Genomic DNA, 19231 nt, shown 5'->3' with positions numbered 1-19231 from the left:
AGCACAGTCTGTCCTCTTTCTCCTGCCCCCTTTTATTATGGCACTTCTTCCACTTCTTTGTTTGTTTACTGAATTTCTACCTGGCCTTTTCCCCCAAGATGTGATCCAAGGCGGCTTACAGAAATTTAAATTTGCAAAAAGTAAAACTAACTACATTAAAAAAAACATGGGTAAAACCGTTTAAAACGTATTTAAAAACATAATTAGTAATACAAATATTTAAAAATAAAATAATGCACCATTTCACACATGCTAGTCTTGCATAGCACCAACGCCAGAATTCAAATCAGAGCAGATCTGAGCGATTTTATCCGTAACATGGCGTGCAAATTCTTCACAGCGGGCTGCCGAGTGGTTTACATACTTCTCTTGTGGGAAAGAATGCAAAAGGCCCCTGACCACTCGAGAGAGATGCAATAATGGTGGCAGAGAAGGAGGTTTTCTCTTCCACTGGACAGGCTTTCCAATGGGCTGCAACGCATGTTTGGTCAGACTTGCTCCAAATCTTCCACTATTGTCACTCTGGCTTCATCCACACTGCAGAAATAATCTGGTTTGACACCAGCTTCACTCTGGTGCCACAGCAAACTGCCATTCACAGAGTTTTGTAGCATGGAGGCATGGTGGTTAAAGTGGTGTCAAAGCGGATTATTTCTGCAGTGTGCATGCAACCTACATCTCACTTGTTTCGTCGCCACCAGCTGCCTAGTGAACCAGGGAGCCCAAAATGCCTCTTAATCCAACGGTCTTTGCTTTTGGTGGAAGGAACATTGGGGGAGAAGGAAGCACCTAGCCTTCTGCAGGAGGGGGTCCACACATCTGGGGGGGCACCAGAGGGAGAGTGGTTGAGCCTAAGGGGCTTGTTGGTGCTTGACCCCTGAACTGTTTCAGTCTTAGGGAATGGACATTCACCCATTGCAAGGAAATTTTAACCCCATGAATCAGAGGGGGAGTGAAAGACTGAAGAGATGGAGCACAGGGGGAAATAAGATGGCAGGGAAGCTGCCCTCTCCCCAAAAAGAGGAATCCAGTGTCATCCAGTGCTTCCTCTCTACCTGAGCCCTTGTTTTGTTTTCCGCAGAGGTTGGGCTTGTTGGGTATTGCTTTGGGTGCTTCAACATGAAGGAAGGTGAGGGCCCAATGAGGGACATAGCAGACTCCCCAGATATTTTATTTTCATTCTTTGACATTTTACTGAGTGCCACTGGCTTTTTTAGCCCTGGCAAAGTGTGGGCATAACAGGTGGTGGGCTTTGTCCTCAAGGCATGCTCCATGCTGGTCAAAAAGGAGCTATTGTCCCAATATCTAACCAGCAGAGCCTACGAATGTCTCTTCCTCTGGGTCAGCTGGCCATCACATTGGCTGCCTAGCCCTGCCTCTGTGATGCTGAGGAGGAAGGTTAGGGACAGAAGGATGAAGAGAGCAAACTCCAGTATGATGGGACCAGTTGCATTTATTTGCTGGTTGTCCAGATCTTATCTTACACCAGAAGAACAACATGGTGACCTTTCCATGGCATGCAGAAAACAAAGCTGAGGGAGAGCATCTCTTGTTAGAGTCCCAGGAGGTTTGGCTACACAAACACACACACAAAGATGTCTAGGCCCTCTGGTACAAGAACACCCCTCTTGAGCTCAGAGCATCCCATAAAATACCCTGTGAGATACCCTCCTGTCTTCCATGCAGAGGAAGAGGATTTCACTTGGATTTCATTGTCTGCTCCTTGGGGTCAACTTTGAGCCAGATCCGCCACTGCTTCCTTGCCTGCCTCCATCCTCCCATGGTACCAATGCCAGGAGGTCATGCACTGCTCCCAAGAGTTCCTGCATCTCCTCCTCTCTTGCCAGGCCATGCTGCCCATTTTTGACCAGCAAGACCCGGACGTTGCTGCTCTCCAGCCGCTCTGCCACCTCCAGCGCCCGCTGCCAGGGCACCGCTTCGTCCTGCATCCCATGCAGCAGCCGGACGGGGCAGGCCACGGGGATGGTGGGGTGCTCCAGCAAGCCGTGGCGCTTGGCCTCCTCGAAGAAGTCCCATTGCATGAGCAGATGTTGGCCATTGGGCATCAAGAAGTCATAGAGGCCGCTCTGCCGCGCTTGGCTCTTCACCTGGACACAAGAGGGCAGAAAGACAGTGGGGCTGAGTGGTCAAGCCCTGCTTCCCCTGATGCCCTTACCTGAGGCATAGGAGCTGAAATGCTGTCCACTAAAGCTGCCCTGTGTGGGGGCAGGAGGGTCACCCACAAGCCTCCATAATGCTAGGGAATGCCACCTGGATGGGCAACCAAAGAGATCTTCCCAGCTGCCCCTTTGGCCCCGTTTCTCCCACATTTGGAGAATTAATTAATTCAATCACCCAATTAATTTGCTGGTTGGTTGCCTGCTGCCACTCACCTCCTCAGAGAGCTCTCTGGCATGGAGGATGAAGGCATCAACGCCAATCCCTGTGGCCACCAATCCTGCCACCCTCTCTGGGCGCTCCAGGGCCACCAGAAGAGCCAGCCAGCCCCCCATGCTGGCTCCCACAAGGATCTGAAGGCAGAGAGAAGACACAGCTCCCATCAGCTCTGGGGCTGCCCCCATGCCACCTGCTCCTTTCAACAGGTGGGCATTCTGCCTGCTTTCCAAAGCAGTCACTGCCCCCTGGTCATCTGTGGTCTCTCCAGACATTGGTCAGCTGAGAACCCAGCTCACCTGTTCCAAAGAAGGAGGTAGAGGCACTTGACCACCCAACTGCAGTCCTAAACTCCCCAGCAAGTATGCCAAGGAAAGTGGCCACTATGGAGCCGGCTGGTTCCATGCTTCCAAGGGGCAATTAAACTGGTAACCAAGGAGGGCTTGGTGTGCCAAGGGGGCATGATGGCCTACCTGGGGCCCATGGGTGAGCTCATCGAGGACAGCCAAGGCATCTTCCTTCCAGTCTCCAAGGCGGCTCTCTTCAAAGCAGCCTTTTGACTCTCCACAGCCTCGGTAGTCAAAGCTGGGAGAAAGAGGAATGGACCTGAGCAGAGCTTGTAGACGGACCGATTAGCCACACACCACCACCACTGACCTCTCCTAGGACCAAGAGGGTTCGCTCCACCCCCATGTCTGGTCGATGCCCACCTGATGAATGCCCGTCCCGTCTCCCGACAGAACTGCTCCATAGCTTGGCACTTGGGGTTGGTCCTGGTATCATTGAATCCCAGCAGGAAGATGATGCCGGGATCATGGCCAGGCAGCTGCTTGTAAGCCAGAAGGGGCAGGGATCCACGTGAGAGCAGCAGGGACGCCATGGAGTGGGGGCAATGCCAGTGTCTCTGCAGGTGATGGCAGAAAAGGGGTTATGCCTCAAGGATGATTCATGTTCTGGCCAAGCAGGGAATTGAATCCTGATCTCCAGAGTTGAAGTGCAACACTCAAACGACTGCTCCACACTGGCTCGCATAAATTTGCACATGGAAATGCTATGCAAATGTTTTGAGCTGTGTGTGTGTGTTCCTTTTTGGCAATGTATCATGTCTGCTGTTAAGGGCAAGAGAAGCGGCTGGTGGTCTCCTGCCCCCAGCCAGCAGCTTTGCCTGCTTTGCTGTTACCTAAACATCTCCCACTGACCTTTGTCTCCCAAACTCTGGTTTCCTGGGTGTCTGCCAGGCGGACTTTGGCCTCCCTGCTGGACAGTGGCATGAGCTGCTCTGCTCCCTGGAAGGGAGGCCCAGGGGACATGGCCAGCAGCCCCACTGGCCCCCTTTGATGGGAATGGGGAAGTCTTGGGGCAGCCTGCTCCTTCTAAAGGGAGATGACTCTAGCCTTCCTTTGCAGGTCTCTAATGGCTGACATAAAGGCTGGGCAGGACACAACCCCAGACAAGTGAAGGGGCAGAGATGGGGGGTCAAGAGGAAGAAGCCAGGCCCACACCTTACTTGTCTGGGGCTGCAAAATGTGTTCCTTTGCCTGCCTGATGTCATCACCCATCTCATTGTTCCTGTCCCTCTGGGGGTTATGCACAATGGCAGTACCCTCAACCCACCCTGAGGTTTGAATCCTTTGCACCCACCTTTGCAGCAGCAGCAGCACCAAAAAAGAGCAGCTCCAGAAAAACAGAGAGAGGGAGCACAAGTACAAGCTGACCAGTTGTTACTCTTCTCCATGCAGAGACAGACTGGAATTAAGTTGGCTACCTCTCCACCGCTTGGTAGTCCGCTGTTTCAACAAAGGTGAACGGTCATGAGGGTGTGTGCGTGTGTGTGTGTGATTGTAAGAGAGAATGAGGGCAAACTCCAAGCCTGGGTTGTATGGAACCAGGGCAGAAGGCAGGAGCTGATGTGGACCAGGATGGGTTCATCTCAACTTCCTTCCTTCCTTCCTTTCTTCCTTCCTTCCTTCCCTCACACACATACACACTCAAACAAACACCTGTGTCTCAGGTCTTTGGTTTTAGGTGAGGAGGGCACAAGACTGTGGAAAATCGCTCTGTACCTGCTCAGAGGCATTCCTTTTTGCTTCACACGGTCTGAATCATACCCGGCAATCCACATGAGGGAGGGAGAGGCAGGTCAGCTGTCACTAGTGTGGTTTGGCTTTACCAGCCACAAAGGTGGACCAACATGGCAACGTTTCCTGCAGTGGAGAGAAGGGCAGCTCCAGAGCAAAAGGGAGTTCTGACTCCCAGCTCAGCTTCAGTCAGGACAGGACCCAAAGCTAAGCCACCCATGTCCACTGGTGGAGACTGGAGGACATAGGAACTGGGAGAGCCAGCAGACTGGATTCAAACACACAACAACGTGTGAAACTCCTTGTGTGTGCTTCTTGAAGTAGTGGATGGCTGCTGTGGCAAAAAAAGCCTGGATTGCATGCAGCAGAGAAAGAGTCAGTCCTGCTCAATGGAGGAAAATGTTACCTAGAGCTGTAATTTAAATGTCATTTAAAAACACCTGCATTAGTTATAATGTGTAGCATATATTTTATATGTTGCAAGTATTCAAAGCAGCATGTGTGTGCATGCTCACTCGGTTTTTGCAACAACGTTGCTCTCTCAAAACAGTAACCAAGGGGTGAAGCTGCAAATATGGAAAATTGTTGTATCTTCCCTGTCCTTTATTATTTCATGTTTAATGGGAGGTATACAAATACATACAGAGATGTAAAGAAATCCAGTAGTCCTTCTGTGGGAGACTGGGAAGAAGAAACACCTAACACAACATTTCATAGACCAGATGCAACTGTTTCTATGAATTCTCATGTTAGACATTTCTTGTTCCCCGCGAATCTCAAAGGTGCAACTGGACTCCTTTGTCTCTTTTTATGCCACAAAAGAGTAACATGGTCATCTCTTTGAACATATATGCAGAGACACATGAGCATTGAGTTTGAATTCAAATCCCATCCCAGCCATGAACTTGCTGTACTATGACTCTGGAGACCAGGGTTTGAGTCTTTTCCCAGCCATGTAAACCCACTGGGTGACTTTGGGCAAGCCACATACTCTCAGCCTCGGAGGAAGGCAAGGGCAAACCCCCTCTGAAGAAATCTTGCTGTGAAAACCTCATGATAGGTTTGCTTTAGGGTTGCTATGTTGCAAACTACTTGAAGGTGCGCAACAACAACCACAAACCACATGCCCTGGTGTTCACAACTTCTCTGCCAGAAAACTTGGAAATCACCTTGGGATAGGATGAAGAAAGGGTTTGTCATTGTTTGGAGGGAGCTCTGACTGTTTGTGGCACCAAAACGCAAGCCTTATCTTGGAGAGTTGAGTTTGCTTTGGCCATTTCCCAACCTGGGACTTATTTCAGGATCTTGTTGGGGGGGACCTACAACCAGCCCAGTTTAAGGTCACAAACTTAAAAACACCTCATGGGTCTCCCAAAGCAGAGGAAGGTAAGATCAAAGGATTCCACCTATGAATACTATCCATGGATGGGACTCAGTCCAGCTGGAGAAACAGGAGTGTGGTTGCAAAGGGGGCACAAGGCAAGGGGAATAATGGGGCCCTCCCACCTGAAAGGCCTTTCCCTTTTGAGCTGTGAGGATGAAGTCAGGGCCGAAGCCTCCTTGCTCAACATCTGGCCCAGTCCTGCCTAAAAAAGGACCGGCTCCCCCTGGGCCAAAGCCATCGGGGATGACTCAGGCATGTGGGGAATGTCTCAGGAAGGCTCCTCCGTCACTCTCTTTTGGAGTCTTTCCCCAAATATGGTGCCTGAGCCGGGAGTGGGGGGAGGGAGGGCTGGGGGTGGCTTGGCAGGGAAGGGCCCAGTGATGTCAGCCAGGGCCAGGGGGGCCACAGCCTTTTAGCCCAAGCCTCAGCCTCCCCCAGCTGCAGTCTCCATCATCTGGGGAGGGAGAGTGCCAAGGCTGTGAAGAGAGAACTTGTGAGTCTGGGACACTTTCTGCATTGGGAAGAGGGTGTTGCTGTTGGGGTTGCAGGGCTTGCTTCCAACAACATTGGCTGGCATGGACTCTCTGTGGGTAGGCGCATGGGTGTTTTGCCAGGGGGGTACTTACAGCACTGGCTGATATGGGTGCTTATTGTAATTATGGCTAAATTAGAGGGGTGATTGGCATTCACCATGTAAAGTCCCAATATTTACAAGCCACATGGGTCTGGAGTTATCTCTTGGGACCATACATAAAGAAAGGAAAGCCCAAGACTGTTGCAAGGGTGTTTTTAGGGGGTGGGTGAGAAGGATTATAACAACTCTCCTGATGGTGATGCTGCCGTGGCACCTTGGTCTTCTTGCTTGGTCATAAGCCACCAAGGGATAGCAGTTGCCTTCGGATGGGAGACCCATTGCCACCAGGTCACTCCCTGCACATGTGAGCTGTCCAAAAACATTTGTGCAAAGCAGGCAGCTGGATCTGATTCAGCCACAGGGTCTTCCTGGTGTTGACCCCAAACAAGAAAAAGAGGGACAAGTATCCAGAGTACAACTTTGATCAAGTTGGGGGATGTTGACACTTGCATGGGGTGTGTATGTGTGAGTTGGTTCAGAGGGATGAATGGGGGAGTTACAGGTGGAGACCCCCTTGGCACAGATTGGGGAAAGGAAGGGGGCTCTCTGATGCCCCCAAACTCATTTCTCCAGCAGTGATGAGACCAGAGGCAAGGCATTGCAAGCTGGGGAGGAGTCAGAGGTCAGCCATTGACCGGCAGGGGGTAGGAGGCTGGGGGTGGATGACTGGGCTCTCTTGGCAGCCAAGCCCAGAGCTTTCCCCAGTGGATCTTTCCTCCCAGCCATGCTTGGCAGCCTTCTCTGCCAGAGGTCCTAAGAGGGTCTACAGGAAGGGCCTTTGGGGGTGGGCTTGTCCTGCTTCTCATGGCCCAAAGGGTCCCAGGGGCTCAGCAGGGTCAGAGAGCACTTGGATGGAGGAAATGGAGGAGGAGGAGGAGGACCCTGAAGAAGCCAAAAGCCCAGAAGCCAGGGCAATGGGAAGAGAAATCAGCAGAAGGCTCTCTCAGGAATGGTAGAGCCAGCCTCCAGGAAGGACAGCAGCTGAGCTAACATCGAGCTGTGATGCTAACTGAGAAGGACTCCCAAGCCCATCTGCCTGTTGGCAGAGGCCCATCTCACTACAGGGCACCCCAAAGCCTGGATGGGATTGTGTGATTACACACTCACATACACACACACTACAGGTTTGGTCTCATTCAGATGGGGTGGGTGGGATTGTTTGCAAATCTTTGACATGCCTCCTTTTAGCCCCTTCCTAGGTCTGGGTTTCAAAGTCATGAAGGGCAAGCCGCTCATGGACCAAACTCTCCATCTTTCTCCACTAACATCCTCGTAGTTTGGGATATTGGGAGCTGGACTTGCAGCCACTCCTTCTGGCTTATTTGGTCATAGTGGGGAGTTGTGTGACTTCTTCAGATGTTGTTGGACTGTGATACCCAGCATTCCTGACCACTAGCTATGCTGGCTGGAGAGCTGAACTGCATGATCCCCATTCCAGCTGGTTTTTTGTGTCTGTTCAAGGAGTCCTCAGCAGCCCATCTCAGAATGATAAGACAGGCAGCCTGGTATATCTTTGGGGGAAACATACTCCCCAGTCTTGATGCTGCCACCAAGAAGTCCCCATCTCTTCTTTCCACTCATTCAAAGTCATGGTCTTGGCTGGGCCCAGCATGTCTTTCCATGCCATAATGCCAGCCGCTTTATGCCCTGCCCTGTCTTAAGAGGAGAGCCTGGTTCCAGGGCCATGCCCAGAACCACAGCCAGCGGTGGGCAAGAGGGCTCACAGGCCCTGCCATGTGGCATGGTGATGGTGGTACTTCAGTGCGAGAGGGCCATTCCTGGAGCTACTGGTCCAGTGGCCGTAGCTGGAAGGATGAAGGAGGATCTGAACCAAGTGCACTGATTCCTTCACAATGCAGAGTTTTAATTCCTGTCCTGTCCTCAACCAGGCTCAGGAAGACATGGACAAGGTCTCAGCCCCTCCGGACCTTGCATCTCTGCCTTTGGGGCTCAAAGGCTTCAGCCTCCCCACTTCAGTCAGGTTCTGACTTGCCTGAGCCTGGACCACATCAGTCTTTGAGAGAAAAGAAGTGCTGGGTAACTGTATCAGCAGCACCAACATGGGAAGCCTCTCCATCATTTCAGAGGGTCTTCAGTGGGCACCCTGCTTTCATCAGAGGTTGCTTTGCTGGACTGAAGCCCCTAGAACATTCAAGCAGTTTCTGACTTATAGCAACTCAACCATGGGGTTTTCTTGCCAAGATTTCTTCAGAAGGGGTTTGCCTTTGCCTTTCTCTGAGGCTGAGAGTGTGTGCCTTGCTCAAGGTCACCCAGTGGGTTTCCATGTCTGAGAGGGGATTTGAACAATGGTCTCCAGAGTCATGGTCCAGTGCTCAAACCGCTACACTATGCTGCCTCTCTGGGAGTTACAGCCCCTGAAATATGATTTTTCCAAGGTCTAGCTTTGCACTATAATTCTTTGCATTGCTTTATTGAAGAACATAAAGGAGTGTAAAGTTGGACATTTTTCTCCACTAAAGCTCAGTGGCCTCAAGAGTCTAGACAACAACTTCCATGGTCTTCCTGGCTGCAGACAAACACGGATTTTGAAAGCCTAGTTTCTGCTGGCTCTTTTTGGGTATTGAATTGTTGTTAATTGCCGTCAAGTTGACTTTATGTCAACCCCATGAATGACAGACCTGCCAGTCACCCTGTCATTAGCCATCATGCTCAGGTCTTGGAGACTCACAATCAAGGCTTCCTTGATGGAGTCCATCTGTCTGGAATGGGGTCTTCTTCCTTTCCTGCTGCCCAAGCATCATTGTCTTTTCTGGGGCGTCTCATCATCTCATGATGTATCCAAAATATGACATCCACAGTTTAGTCATCTTCCATTTCTTGTACTGTATTCAGTGCAAAGATCTGGGGCTCAAAACTCTCCTCACAGGCTGCTCAAATTAAGTATTTCCATTTGTAGAGAACAAAGTGTGTGGCTTTGTGTTTTATTGAGGTTTGGGAGTAGGAGACACCATGCCCAACCACTTTCTACACTCCTTGGTCCCTTTCACATGGGATCGGATGGACAGGATGATGGGAAAGGTCCTTCTTGCATGTAAAGTGGGAGAGAAAAGCCAGCTATCACCATGTCTGCACATGTGCGTTTGTGTTTATGTGTGTTTACTCTTCTTGTTTGGTTCTATGAGGGAAAGAGAGGTCCTGGCAGGGCAGAGGACTACCCTTCTCCCTCAGTGCCAGCCCCCCCCCACAGCATCTCCAGCAGTGCCAAGGCAGTAGGTGAAACCAAGCATCCCCCTTCCTTCTCTGCTTTGCAGGATTTCCTCCTCTTTCGCTTCCTCCTCCGGTGACCATGGCGAACAAAGGACCTTCCTTCGGCCTAAGCAGAGATGTCCAAGCCAAGATCGAGAAGAAGTATGACGATGAGCTTGAAGAGCGCCTGGTGGAGTGGGTGGTGGCCCAGTGTGGGGCAGAAGTGGGTCGCCCCGAACGCGGCCGGCTGGGCTTCCAGGTCTGGCTGAAGAATGGCATTGTAAGCACCCAGGGATCTCCACCCCTCTCCTTGTTCCTGGGTTCAAGCCCAGCCCCACTGCAGGGCTCCCTGGGATGGGGGGCATGTGCAGAAGTTGCTTCATGGGTTCCCCTTTTGAAAGGACACCAGTTAGTAGTTAATTGGTTTAAAATGGCCAATGAGTGAAGTAAAGCCCTCCAGATGGTTCAACTGGACTGTGACTCCCATCATAGTGAGGGATGCTGGGAGTTTCTGTCCCACTTGGAGGGCCCCATTACTCCTGGTGCCCTTTCACGCTACACAGTTATAGCATTATGATTCCACTTCAACTGCCATGGCAACATCCTATGGAGTCCTGGGATTTGAAGTTTAGGATGGGGACTTAGAATACTCTGCTAGAGACCTTTAGTGCCTTATCAATCTCCCTACCACAGGATTCCATGTAGAATCATACAAAGGAATCATAGTGCTACAATTCTGCCATGTGGAAGAGGCCCCTAGTTAAAGTTACTTGTAAAGGATGGCATTCTCTTATCAAACCCGAGATTGCATTTTTAAACTGCAAACACAATCGCGCGCACACACACACACACACACACACGTAATAAGAAATGCAAAGACTTACTTTTTAAAATGTAGTAGCAAGTAATGACCATCAATTACTCTTTAAAGCACTGTTAACAGGTCATAGGAACAAATTACTTAGTTTAAAAAAAAGGAACATTCCAAGTTCTGGGGCCATGTAGACTGTCTTAACACCTGATCAAGTTACATTATTATTCTCCCCCCCCCTCCCCAAAATAGACATAGGACAGATGCCAGGCAGGTTTGCCCCCTTGTGTGCTGTTGTGTTCCTTTGAGTCATTTGGACTTCTGGTGATCCTAAAGTGAACATATCACAGGATTTTCTTGGCACAATTTGTTCAGAGGAGGGTTTGTTGTTGCCTTCCTCCGAGGCTGAGAGAAGAGTGGAACTTTCCCAGATCATACAGTGTCCTTCCATGGCTGAGAGGGGATTCAAACCCTGGTCTCTAGAGTTCTAGTCCAGTGCTCAAACCACTTTAACACACTGGCTCTCTACTTTCATACGTAATTATTTTTTTTGGTCCTTTTGGTGCCTGCAACCCCAGTTTGCTCCCTTGTTTGGAAATGCAAACCAGAGAGGCCACTAATCAATTGATGGACTGATTGATCGATCAGTCTGTCAGTCGGAAAAGTGGGGATTGCAGTGCTTTCTGCTCAAAGACACTGGCGCAGTCTGGAATTGGGGGCACCCCCGTCTGCCTTTGGGGCAGCTCCTGGTGCAATCCAGCCATGCCCCTGGAAAGCTGTATCCCTGCTTTCCTGAGCATTAAGGGTTCTTTCTTTTTTGCTCTTTCTGACCTGGCAGATCCTGGGCAAGCTGGTCAACAGCCTTTACCCCAGTGGCTCCAAGCCTGTGAAGATCCCTGACTCGCCTCCCAGCATGGTCTTCAAGCAAATGGAGCAAATCGCCCAGTTCCTGAAGGCAGCCGAGGACTATGGGGTGGTGAAAACGGACATCTTCCAGACAGTCGACCTGTTTGAAGGTGGGGCAGAGTGAGCAGGTTGGATGCCCAGCCGTCCTTCCCCAGGGAGGGTCCTCACAAGAAATTGGGGTGTCAGTGATCTCCCCCAGGCCTGTTCCCTAGGCTTTGTGTGTGGCATTTGCCCCTTTGCAGTTGTGCTCCTTGTGTGGCACAGAACACTGGCATCCTGATGGGATGGAGGATGTATGGTCCTCTCAGATGATGTCAAATACCACCAAACCCCACAATCGGCTATCTAAAGCCAGTTGGAGTTGCTGTCCAATATGTTTTAGATGTCATACCTTCCTCACCCTATCCGCCTAAAGCCATGCAAAACCAGGTGGGACTTGAACCAGCTTCCTAGTTGCTGGTCCATACGGTCCTGCCAACTCTGCTGTTGCTGGTGGCACTGACTACCCATCATCTGTTGCTGCTCTCTTGTAAATCCCACCTGGCTGAATCCTTGCAATTCAGCTGGGGGCTATGTGTTGGGCAATGAGCAGCATCCAGTTAGTGACATTATGAGCACACAAGTGTGGCTTACTCATGCATGCATCTTTTTTGTATGGGAGGTGTTCTCTGGCCCTTTGTACTTTCTTTCTCATCTGAGTGACCTCTTTCCTCCCGTCCTGCAGAATTGTGCAGGTGAAGCATTATACTCTGCTTGCTTGAAGCAGGATCCAAGAGCAGAGAGGAGGCTGGAGAGCATCTATGGGGTGGGATGAAGGGAGAGACTGGCTTGGAGGGAGCATCCTTTGGAGTTCACTGTTTACCTAACAAATATAGGAATTAAACTTTGGTACAATCAGACGTTTGCCATTCAGGCTTGCATCTTACACTAGTGGATCTCAGTCCCTGACCTTCCAGACATCTTGGACTCCAACTGCCAGAATCCCCAATCTTTGCTGGGAACTGGGTCTTTGGAAGCTGACGTCCAAACTATCTGGGAGGGCCAAAGGCTGAGAACCATCACTCTGTACTCTCTGGTGGCTGTACATGGGAAGGATTGTGAAACCACTTCAAACTTTTAAGGAGGTACTGAACCTTATCCCCAAAGGCACAAAAGCCCAGCATGCCTCAGGCCTAACTCTCTTTGGCTAAAGAGATGAGTGGCTTCCCTTCTGCCTCTTGCCCCAAGTGAAAGCAAGCAGAAGAGCCATGGCCGCCGAGAACTTGGAGCATGCATTGCTCCAGTCCCTGTTGAGAATCTCTCTTTGTCTTCCTCCCCTCCCAGCCAAGGACATGGCAGCCGTTCAGAGGACACTGGTGGCCTTGGGTAGCCTGGCTGTGACCAAGGACGATGGGCAGTATCGCGGAGACCCTAGCTGGTTCATGAAGTAAGTGGCCACGGAACCTCATTGGGAAGGGGCAACTGGTGGGTGTGCTCTCAGACCTGGGCAACAGGGAGTCCTAAAGGTTGTTTGAGCTGCAAAGTGTGGCTCATCCAGAAGCTGCAGGTCCCAGGGAAGCCATGCACACTGAAAACGCTGCAGCAAGGAAACCCCAAGCTTGAAATTTCCTGCCGTACATGACATCCATAGCTATAACATCTTTTACAGATGGCTATCTAACCTCCATGTTGTCTGCCACCTGCTGAGGGAGACTATTCTGCTGACAAGCACCATTTATGGTCAGAAATTTTTTCTTGAGATTTAGGTAGAAAATGTCCTTTCTAAACCTTTGAACCCATTAGTCTTTGCAGCAGCAGAGGAAGGCAGCCTTGGCCCCATCTGCCCCACAATGGCAGTCAGGCCCTTGAAGGCAGCTCTGTCCTGTCACCCGTCTGTCTCCTCTTCATCAAGCTAAACTTACAGAAGATTCTCAGCTGTTCCTCATGGAGCATCTGGTTTGCCTTTTTATCATTCTGGTTGCCCCAGTCAAATCACTTGAGTCCCCTCTGCTTGAGCCAAGGAGAGTATAGAGCTTTTTGGAGGGAGGTTTAGCAAGGTCGAGCTGGCCACCACTCCTGTGGCTCCTCTCTCAATCCAACTCTAAAGGGTTTGAAGTCGAAGGCTTTCATGGCCAGCATCCACAGATTTTTGTGGTTTTTCAGGCTATGTGACTGTGTTCTGAAGGAGTTTATTCCTGGTGTTTTGCCAGCCACAGATGCTGGAGAAACATCAGGAATAAACTCTTCCAGAACCCAGCCACATAGCCCAAAAAACTCACAAAAACTCAAAAAGGTTTGTTTTCTCTTCCTTACAATTGCAGGAAAGCCCAGGAGAACAAGCGGGACTTCTCGGACAAGCAGTTGAAGGAGGGCAAGAACATCATTGGCCTACAAATGGGGTCCAACCAGGGCGCCTCTCAGGCGGGCATGACGGGCTATGGCCGGCCCCGTCAGATCATCGGCTAAGCAGGGAGATGGCACCGCCTGCATTCCAGCAAGATTGGCCCTTGGCACCTGCACCAGCAGTTCAAATGCCACCCACTGACCAGCCTTCCCTCTTCTCCTTTCCCTCCTGCTAGGGCAACGTTGGCTGCCAAGCTGGTATTTCCTGGAGAACCTTCCAACTTCACCTTTGAGTCATGCCCCAGAAGCAAGACCGCCTGGGAGCCAAGGGTCTGGACTCTAACCAACCCCCTGCGGGTGCCCGCTGCATGCCCCCTGCTTCACCGGCTACCCTCCACCCCTTTCCACAGCTGTGGTACCGGCCCTTTTGCAATGCCTGGGGAGGGAGACTTCATTACACCGGTCCCCGCCCCAGCCCCTCTAACAAAAGTGCCACCGGAAATCCTGTCCCCCTGGCAGAGCTGAACTAGGCTGGAGCAAAATGTGCACCAGAGAGAAGCAACCTTTTCTACAGACCCTTCCCATGAGAGGGGGGGGCAATTATACCTCTCCCCCTATTTTGTACTTTGTTGTTATTGTTGTCCATCAATTAAAAAGAAAAAAACTACCATTTTTTTAAAAGCTTTCTTGGCTATTTATTGGGCAGTCCTCCATTTTGTTGCTCGTAGGAAAAACCTGAGCAGAACTCCAGAAAGCTGAAGGGGGCAAGCTGAAGAAAAAAGACACTCATGCACACCCCTCCCTATCATGTCCCTACTGTTTGGCCACTTTGGCTTCCTTCTCTTGACCCACGGCAACCTCCAAGCCCTTCAAAAGGGAAGGTGGACAGCTGTCACTCACACAAAGAAACCACCTGCCCAACACAGAAAATGTAAAGCTGCACAGAGGTGGAAATCTTGTGCTAATCATGGCTTCCCACAAGGAGCAGCTGGGGGGGGGGGACACAGCCCTTACCAGGGCAGCACAGAAAAAGTGTGCCTGGTCTTATACACTCCTCCTCAGGGCCCCAGGACATGCAAACAGAGCCCAGTGCTTTGGTGGTCTGACACTGGCTCTCCAAAGGCCATTCCACCTGCCCCACTTTGGGAAAGGGGGCACACTCTGCTACACACAGCACAAAGGTAGAGCCCAAGGTACCTTTGGTTTGAATGGGTTTATTTTGGAAAGCTGCAAAGAAAAAGGTTCTGCTGTTAACTTTTTTTATTTTAAAAAATGCAAATTAAAAAAAATAATAATCCCCAAGCTTGATGACAGTGACTTTGGGAGAGAGGACGAAGGGCCCACCATCTCTTCAGCCTCACAGAGAATGAAAAACCCAAATCTATCTCCTTCAGCAAAGAAAAAAGGAGAGGCTCATTCAGCAACACAATCTCAGGGCCCAGAGCTGTCTTGGTTGCTGATGCGACCCTCAGCGCATGAACCCCCCCCCCCAGTCCTCCTGCATCAGACATCAGTACAGAAAGGCAGGCCTGTGGATGCCCACCTTGGCTTTGGCCGTGCTACCCTGCCTGTGCTAGCCCTCTCCCCATCTGCTGGCCACTGCGGGACCAGCAAGCAAGCAACTCAAGGGAGGAGAGAAGCACCAAGTGCAAAGAAAAGGCAGCAATGAGAACCAGAGCTCCAGAGAGGAGCTGCCACCAAGGCCTCATGGTGGACAGCCCAGGATCTGCGGCTCCCCTCGAGTGCAAGGATTTCCAGCAGGCAGCAGGATAAGGCAGCAGGACTTGCCAGAGAGAGGGGCTCCTCTCGGCAGCTCCCCAAGGTTAGTGTGTGAATGTGCGTGCACTTGTGTGTGTGGGTGCAAACAAGGGCTCTGGAGGGCCACACTTCCACCGTGCCCTGTCTTCCCACCCCACCTCTTGAGGCAGACCAACCCCAGGACTGGGGCTATGGCTACTCCTTTGTTCCAGCTGTGCAAGGTTCTCTCCCTGTTGCCTTCCTTGGGGAGGGGGGGGAGGTTGACTCCCCTCCAGCGAGTCCCCCTCAAGTGCGTTCTGGCAGCTATGCCAAGCCAGAGAGAGACTTGGATGTTGGGGGCTAGGGAGAGCACATGGCCAGCAGCCCCTTGCCCTTGCAAGGTAGGCAATAACCTGGGAGAAGGCCATGGCATTACCCCAGAGACACTGGATTTGGTTGTATCCTTCGTTTGAGTTCTAAGCCATGGACACAAACAGCCAAAGGCGAGGCACATAATGCTGGTCCATCAGCAGGCCTGGAGCTCTTGGTCAGCTGTCAGTAAGCCATGAGTGAGGTAGACTGCTCCTGCTGCAGAAGGTTCAGTGAACTGTTCCTGAGCAAGGCCTTCGATGCCTCCAGTGCTCAGGAGGTCTTTGTCCTCCTCATCTTCCTCAGGGCCATCCTGGCAAGGCAGGAGTTGCTGTGTCTCCGTCTCCACCTCCTTTCTGCCATACAAGGGAAGGGTCTCCTCCATTTCTATCCCATCCTCCAGGCTGGTGGCAGTCCTTCCTTCTGCATACCAACGGCAGGGAGGGGACCCTCTGCAGGCCCCTAGGTCCAAGGCCCTGCTGTGATGGCGAGTCAGGAAGACCTCGAGCATGTAGTAGAAGGTCCAGAAGACAGCAAAGCAGCCCAGCAGCATCAGGGTCTGAGGGGAGAAACCAGGACAGCAAGACTTGAAACAGGTGGGCAAAGCAAGGAAAAGCTGCTGTATCGGCCTCATGGATGTCCAATTCAGGGGTCTCCTCCCTATCTGGACCCCATCAGTGTCCCTCAATAGAACCCAGGGTACCTGGAAGCATCAAAATGCCACTGTCCCCTTCATTAGCACAACAACAACAACAACAAGAAGAGATCTCCCCACCATAGTTTCAAGAGAAACACTAAATTTCTAGTGGTAATCACCTTGAGAGTGTTGGTGGTGATGGTGTAGACCTCTTCTTCTGGGATTTGAAGGCCAGGTGGGCAAGGCAAGGAGAAGCTGCTGTCCAGGTATCGGCCACTCATGGCCTCCTCCAGCAGCCTGCAAAGGGTGAGAGGGGTTTAGAAAAGATTTGTGTAAGTGCTCTCAATTCAACCAAGCAAGAAAGAGAAACAGCAGAGATTCCTTCCTTCCTTCCTTCCCTCCCTCCCTCCCTCTGGCCAAACTTTTGAAGTAGGTTACTTAAGCCCCCCATCCCTTGTGTCTCTCTCCCATCCAGGGCCTGATCAAAAAGATAAATGTAGGGCAAATAAAACTGGCCCATGCAAATGAGCCAAGACACATACTGCCCCACCTGGAATACTGTGTAAAGTTCTGGGCACCACAATTCAAAAAGGATGTTGAGAAACTGGAGCGTGTCCAAAGAAGGGTGACTAAAATGGTGAAGGGTCTGGAAACCATGCCCTATGAGGAACAACTTAGAGAGCTTGGGATGTTTACTCTGGAGAAGAGAAGGTTAAGAGGTGATATGATAGCCCTGCTTAAGTATTTGAAGGGATGTCATATTGAGGAGGGAGCAAGCTTGTTTTCTGCTGCTCCAGAGAACAGAACACAGAACACTGGGTGCAAGCTACAGGAAAAGAGATTCCAGCTCAACATTAGGAGGAACTTCGTGACAGTAAAGGTTGTTTGACAGTGGAACACACTCCCTTGGAGTGTGGTGGTGTCTCCCTCCTTGGAAGTCTTTAAACAGAGGCTGGATGGTCATCTGTCGGGTATGCCACCCATTTTCCGCCCAGTGCTGGTGCTTACGCTCCTCTCTCTCACCTTACCTCTGCCGCCCCTTGATCTCACTGGGGGCCCAGGCGGATCCATAGAGCGTCAGCTGCCATTGCTTGAGCACGCCAGCTCTCAGGACCTCATCCCCTGGAAAGCAGAGGAAGAGATGTTGCACTGTTCCTGTTGCTGCTGTTTTTATCAATATTAGAATCCTATTGGTTACCTCCAGCTAGAATAGCCCCAGCTAACCAACTGCTCAAGGATGAGTGAACACACAGGTAAATCCCATGGACTCAATGGCCCCACTCTAGTTGGAACTAACAGCAAGATAGATAGCAAGAGAGGCCATGATGCTCCCAAAATTGGCTAAAATGTAAAAAGATCCACAAAATGGATATTGATATTGATAGAATCAATAACATTAAATGTTTTTGTTGTGTGCCTTCAAGTCATTTCTGACTTACAGCAGCCCTAAGGCAAACGTATCATGGGGTTTTCTTGGCAAGATTTGTTCAGAAGAGGTTTGTCTTTGCAGGACAGCTAAGGCAAAGGCTTCCTCCTCCCCTGGCCCAGAGGGTCCCCAAACCAATGGCAGTACTCCCCAGGCAGCGGGTACTCACCCACATCACGGATCCAGAGCCGGTAGATGCCTTGGGCTTCCTCACCCCAGCAACGCACAGTGGAGAAGGTCCAGTCCACAAAGCCACCAGGGTCTCTACCAAATGGAGGGAGAAGGAGACACAGAGCATACAACAAGCGTAAGGCTCTGGCCCTCTCCTCCCCTGGGGTCCCAATCCACTCTTCCCCAAATGGCCAAGCCCCTTCCCTGTGCCACCACTCACGAGTCCATGCTGCGGGGAGTGCCAATCAGAGACTTCATGCCACTGGGGCAGACTAAACGGATGTCCAGGTTCCCCCGGCGAGGGTGGGTGATGGTGACCATCACAGCCACGTGCTCCAGGGTCCTCATGCCGGATAGGTCCAAGTCTGCTTCGGTGACTGAGAGGGGAGGAAAGAGGAAAACGTGCACTCCACACCATGCTCCCACAACTGCCATCCTGGCACCAAGCTGCCCATATGGACAGTATGGGGCATTTGCCATTAAAAAAATATGCTGCCTCCTCCCACCCTATTTACAAACCAGAAAAATACCAGGAGGGAGCCTAGGCCAGACCAACACCCTGGTTGACATCTGGAGGGGATACCTGACCACTTGGCATTTGTTGGTGTGATGCTCAAAACTGGAGGATGGGACCACCTTGAGCAGCAGTAGAGGGTGGCGGGGAGGCACTAGGCTTGCCCATCTTGTCAGTCTAGATAGCTTCAGCCTTCCTAATCAGTTCTTTCTTCCTTCCCACTGGGCACTCCTCCAAACCAAGCCCCTTCCTCCAATTACTGCTGCCTCTCTGGGTCACTCCTCCTATAGGGAAGCAAGGGCAGCCCTCCATCTTGAGGAGATGCCAGAGTGGTTTGGGGTGTGTGGCACTCATGTTTTATCTTCTTGAAAGCAGCACTTGCCTTTGAAGCCAGGAGAGAAAATTTAAAGTCTACTTGACTATTAGCCAGTGGCCTTCTCCTAACTAATGGGAAACATGCCTAGACCTAGACATTTCTCCCAGAGTCTGTTGGACCCATGTGTGCTTATGGGGAGGGAGAGCTTTTCTCTCATTACACTCTCCCTCCCCAGTGCTTTTGATGTTTTTCCACCAACGTAAGTGGCCAACATGGCCTGGTGCTGGACCCACAGGTGGGCATGAAAGGGCTAAATTCTGGGACC

The 19231-nt window shown here is 51.1% G+C and overlaps 3 protein-coding genes across 7 annotated transcripts in view; 1 reads left to right on the top strand and 2 right to left on the bottom strand.

Moving 5' to 3' along the window:
• Positions 1 to 1433: 1433 nt before the first annotated feature.
• LOC121934198 (palmitoyl-protein thioesterase ABHD10, mitochondrial-like) lies at positions 1434 to 4173 on the bottom strand. Of its 3 annotated transcripts, XM_042474442.1 has the most exons (5): positions 4036 to 4173; positions 3105 to 3298; positions 2868 to 2979; positions 2394 to 2531; positions 1434 to 2108 (listed from the first exon to the last, which is right to left on the bottom strand). In XM_042474442.1, exons 2-5 carry the CDS (start codon positions 3272 to 3274, stop codon positions 1710 to 1712), a joined length of 819 nt encoding a protein of 272 aa, XP_042330376.1. In that variant the 5' UTR covers positions 3275 to 3298; positions 4036 to 4173; the 3' UTR covers positions 1434 to 1709. The 3 variants fall into 3 exon arrangements, with proteins under 3 accessions (XP_042330376.1, XP_042330378.1, XP_042330377.1); XM_042474444.1 differs by lacking the exon at positions 2394 to 2531; XM_042474443.1 differs by lacking the exon at positions 4036 to 4173 and having other exon boundaries at positions 3105 to 4008.
• On the top strand, positions 4099 to 14407 carry TAGLN (transgelin). Of its 3 annotated transcripts, none has more exons than XM_042474445.1 (5): positions 4099 to 4195; positions 9763 to 9977; positions 11347 to 11524; positions 12738 to 12840; positions 13715 to 14407. In XM_042474445.1, the coding sequence occupies exons 2-5, from the start codon at positions 9798 to 9800 to the stop codon at positions 13857 to 13859; spliced, it is 606 nt and encodes a 201-aa protein (XP_042330379.1). In that variant the 5' UTR covers positions 4099 to 4195; positions 9763 to 9797; the 3' UTR covers positions 13860 to 14407. The 3 variants fall into 3 exon arrangements, with proteins under 3 accessions (XP_042330379.1, XP_042330381.1, XP_042330380.1); XM_042474447.1 differs by lacking the exon at positions 4099 to 4195 and adding an exon at positions 5790 to 5858; XM_042474446.1 differs by lacking the exon at positions 4099 to 4195 and adding an exon at positions 6213 to 6349.
• A 527-nt stretch (positions 14408 to 14934) lies between these two features.
• PCSK7 (proprotein convertase subtilisin/kexin type 7) overlaps positions 14935 to 19231 on the bottom strand; it is a 22864-nt gene continuing 18567 nt past the window's right edge. Inside the window, exons 11-15 of the mRNA XM_042473966.1 lie at positions 18297 to 18583; positions 18075 to 18169; positions 17508 to 17601; positions 16659 to 16776; positions 14935 to 16401 (exon numbers count right to left, since the gene is read on the bottom strand). Coding sequence (XP_042329900.1) covers positions 16000 to 16401; positions 16659 to 16776; positions 17508 to 17601; positions 18075 to 18169; positions 18297 to 18583 — 996 coding nt within the window. The 3' untranslated portion in view covers positions 14935 to 15999. The remainder of the gene's footprint in view (positions 16402 to 16658; positions 16777 to 17507; positions 17602 to 18074; positions 18170 to 18296; positions 18584 to 19231) is intronic.

This window comes from Sceloporus undulatus, chromosome 6, assembly GCF_019175285.1.
Source record: "Sceloporus undulatus isolate JIND9_A2432 ecotype Alabama chromosome 6, SceUnd_v1.1, whole genome shotgun sequence".
Taxonomy (NCBI): Eukaryota; Metazoa; Chordata; class Lepidosauria; order Squamata; family Phrynosomatidae; genus Sceloporus; species Sceloporus undulatus.
This window is presented reverse-complemented; position numbering and strand designations above follow the sequence as displayed.

Excerpts from the sequence above, each read along its gene's own strand:
- LOC121934198 (XM_042474442.1), bottom strand. The coding sequence starts at position 3,274 with ATGGCGTCCCTGCTGCTCTCACGTGGATCCCTGCCCCTTCTGGCTTAC. Across the intron at positions 2,532-2,867 it reads AGCTCACCCATGGGCCCCAG|ATCCTTGTGGGAGCCAGCAT; the intron begins GTAGGCCATCAT and ends CTCTGCCTTCAG. Across the intron at positions 2,109-2,393 it reads CCAGAGAGCTCTCTGAGGAG|GTGAAGAGCCAAGCGCGGCA; the intron begins GTGAGTGGCAGC and ends TCTTGTGTCCAG.
- TAGLN (XM_042474445.1), top strand. The coding sequence starts at position 9,798 with ATGGCGAACAAAGGACCTTCCTTCGGCCTAAGCAGAGATGTCCAAGCC. Across the intron at positions 11,525-12,737 it reads GACAGTCGACCTGTTTGAAG|CCAAGGACATGGCAGCCGTT; the intron begins GTGGGGCAGAGT and ends CTCCCCTCCCAG. Across the intron at positions 12,841-13,714 it reads GACCCTAGCTGGTTCATGAA|GAAAGCCCAGGAGAACAAGC; the intron begins GTAAGTGGCCAC and ends TTACAATTGCAG.